This window comes from Gastrolobium bilobum, unplaced genomic scaffold (assembly GCF_033153095.1).
Source record: "Gastrolobium bilobum isolate Gb01-03AN ecotype WA unplaced genomic scaffold, APGP_CSIRO_Gbil_v1 utg854142, whole genome shotgun sequence".
In the NCBI taxonomy this organism is placed as follows: domain Eukaryota; kingdom Viridiplantae; phylum Streptophyta; class Magnoliopsida; order Fabales; family Fabaceae; genus Gastrolobium; species Gastrolobium bilobum.
In genome coordinates, this window is record NW_026896485.1 from 13,719 (window position 1) to 16,992 (window position 3,274).

Here is a 3,274-nt window from a genome sequence, read left to right on the forward strand (position 1 = left end):
TCCCTGCTATGTAGATACTTAGACCATGACATTTAAATAGTTATTATCTCGTGGGACGTGGCAGCAATATATAATGTATAATTGTGTATATATTACATAATGAGGGGTGCTGCTTTTCCAATAGCAATTAAAACGTGTGATATAAGTCGCAGTTTCGGTAAGTGGGACTAGGACTCAGTTTCTGATATACCTCATGAGGCGAAAAAAAGAAAAATCTCAATCAGTTGATCGTGTCGTGGACCAGAGTTAATGGAGATTCCAGCACAGTGCTTTTCATTGTCCTCAATTTTTTTTTTTTTTTTGAGATGTTAAAGATATTTAATTAAAAAACTGCTGAGGGCAAACACAGATGATTTCCCTCTGGTCTGTCTAGATGTGCACGTTAAGAGGTGTAGGAAAAGGTGACAAAAAAGAAGAAAATGGTACCATGATGCAAACTAGGGCATGTGAATACAACTAAATAATTGTGATTTACTAATAACAAAATCCTCTCGCCAAGACTACTTGTGAGCTACTTCATGACACCGCTGTGCAACTAAGTTGAAAGTTGACAAAGCAATTCTTCTTTGCTTAACACTTCTTTGCAAGCAGATGGCTGAAAAACATCAAATAAGCATATCACAATGGTGGAAACTAGAATATTATGAGCCTTGATGAAAATTTCTAAAGGAAAATGTAAGAAAGATAATTCCTACTTTATTGGTAGTAATAAATATTATTCGGGAACTTTTCCACAGACACTGAATTCCTGCATAAAAAAAGATTGTAATTTTTACCTGAAGCAATGACAACAATTTGCCCATTTCGGTGTCCACGTCCTTGAACATAGTTAAGCTCTCTGGAAGAGTGTTCCTTAGAAAGAATAGCATTGCTGAGGCAGCTTTTTCCTATAAAAGAAACACAAGATTATTAACTTATAATACATGTTTGAAAAATAAGATAAAGAAGACACACATGCTGATGATAATAACAATAATGACTTGCTCGGTGATAGTGAAAATATAAAGAATGGAAGGATGAGTAAAATATCTAGACACTGTTCATGCTTCCAAGCATTGCCAACGATCCCACCCCAAGTGTTCATTTCAAAGAAAAACTATCAAAAGATAAATTGCTAAAAAATTTCAACATGAGATTGAGAGGAGGTATGTATCTTGATCATAATAAGAGGAGGTACCTTTTAACTATACACCAGGGATTATACCTTTGTTTATAGTCATGAGTGGCATACCAAAAAACTAGCAGCAAAATTCATTCAAATGAAGCAATGGATGAAGTGAATAATCTAAAACTGAATTAATCCCCTAGACTACTAGCAAAGTGAGTTTATATGTACTTCAGAGTTGTTTCTCCTGTATTTATGTTTCAGGGAAATGAAGCAACTATCTATGGGTTATGGAAGTTTGTAGATCATAATAATCAGCTTTAACATGATGCAAGTAAATTCAAATTCAATTTCACATCTATATATCTACAATACCTTCACTTTATAGTCCTGATCATTGTCAAGTGCAATAGAAAAAGCATTCAGAAGCCTAGGATGATAAAGGGTTTGCGCCACATGGACAAAGTTTGTAGGCGTCTCCATAAAATTAAAAGCTGCCAACCTAACTTGAGCATGAGAGTCTTGGAATGAATTCAAAACTTTGGTCAGCACTTCCCCAAGAAAATTTTCCATCAATACCTGCCAAAAATGTAATTAATAAACAAAGGTTAGACAGTGTGAGAAAGTAGTAAACCTCACCAGCAATTAAGTAAAAAAGTTATTAATATATATGAAAGCAAAGCAAAGAGAGTTGTTAAGATGATGAGGTCACCATTTCATCAGAGAACTCTTTTGAGATCACAGTAAGCAGTGTAATTCCAGCATGGCGCTTCTTCCATTCCTTGGAATCCAAGTAAAGAGGCAACAGTTCTGAAGCAATTGCCAATACTTTACTCCCTCCAAGTGTAACACAAAGTTGTTTCAAACACTTTATTCCAAAGTCATGGTCATGGTCATGGTCACCAACACCACCATCCTCTTCAATACACAGAAGCATTTTCATAGAAACGAGGAACAACCTAACCACAGTTTGAGAAGGAAGGTTCAGCCACACGTGTTCACCGTACTCTTTTACCTCAGTCATGGCCATAACCAACTCAAACGCCAAACGATGCGTTTCATTGGTCAAACCCTCACTCTCCGCGATCTGAAGCGCGTCGAGAACCATGTCACTCACGTAAGGCTTCAACAGAAGAGGCTCTTGAGACACCAGATTTATCAACTCAACGAACGCGATTCGAAAATAGGTACCTTCGAAACCGTGCAATAGTGTGAACACGCCAGCCATCATCGCGCGTAAGAGCTCATGGAACAGTGAAGGATCAGAGAACAACTGAACCAAACTCACAACCGCACCAAACGACGCAACCTGAACGTTAGGGTTCGACGACGCCAGAGAAATCAAGAACGACGAATGAAGAAGGCGGCGGCGGTCGCGGAGAGCATCGCAAACAAGAAAACAACAATCGTTTGGCAACGAACACAAAACCAACAGCGCGACTTCACGAAACTTGTCGTCGTCGTTTGAAGCGATAGACGACACAAGCCATTCAAGAATCTGAGGCCAGTGTTGATGAGTTTTGTATATAGCGGAAACGGTTTCAGCGAGGACATAGAAAACGAGTCTTGGGACCTCTGACTCCATCACTATCAGAAGAAAGGTTTTGGATTCGGAAGATTTTGGATTCTTTTTCTTTTTCTTGGTGTGGTTTGGAAGGTTTTGGATTCTTGCTGAATGTTTACATTGACATGCAAGGGTTGCCTTATATATATAGAAAACTTTTTGGGCTCGTTTGGTGGGTAGGATATGATATGAGGCTGATAAGGGTAGGATATGATATGGGGCTGATAAGCCTCCTGTGTTTGATGAGCACCTGATTAGTAATCTGATAAGATTATGTTGAAGGAGAAAAGAGAAAGAAAAAATAAAATATAATGCAATAAATACAAATATATTGGGTAACGTGGGTATTTATTGGGTATCCAATATTGATACTCCAAACATATCCTTGTATTCTTAAATGACGAAAAAAGGTCTGATTTTAAGATGGCTTTTCAAAATTAAAGACTCTTACGCAATATCTGTAAAAGTCAAAAACTGTTTTGTGTTAATATATCGGGATCATTGGTTGTACTTTCAAAGTACATCAAATTGTGTGATTTTTTTTTTTGATAAATAATTGTGTGCTTTTAATTAGGATACCTTATTCGCTTATTTGGAGGACTAGA

At 37.3% G+C, this 3,274-nt stretch overlaps 1 protein-coding gene across 1 annotated transcript; it reads right to left on the reverse strand.

The window, feature by feature from the left end:
- Positions 1 to 342: 342 nt before the first annotated feature.
- Positions 343 to 2,690, reverse strand: LOC133299950 (uncharacterized). Its single transcript, XM_061499439.1, has 4 exons — positions 1,818 to 2,690; positions 1,481 to 1,684; positions 773 to 887; positions 343 to 583 (listed from the first exon to the last, which is right to left on the reverse strand). Exons 1-4 carry the CDS (start codon positions 2,688 to 2,690, stop codon positions 501 to 503), a joined length of 1,275 nt encoding a protein of 424 aa, XP_061355423.1. The 3' UTR covers positions 343 to 500.
- Positions 2,691 to 3,274: the final 584 nt, after the last annotated feature.

What these genes read in the sequence shown, in the direction of transcription:
- LOC133299950 (XM_061499439.1), bottom strand. Translation starts at nt 2,690, where the DNA reads ATGGAGTCAGAGGTCCCAAGACTCGTTTTCTATGTCCTCGCTGAAACC. An exon ending in AAGAGTTCTCTGATGAAATG is followed by an intron (nt 1,685 to 1,817) that starts GTGACCTCATCA and finishes CATTTTTGGCAG; the next exon opens with GTATTGATGGAAAATTTTCT. An exon ending in GTTGTCATTGCTTCAGGTAA is followed by an intron (nt 584 to 772) that starts AAATTACAATCT and finishes CCATCTGCTTGC; the next exon opens with AAAGAAGTGTTAAGCAAAGA.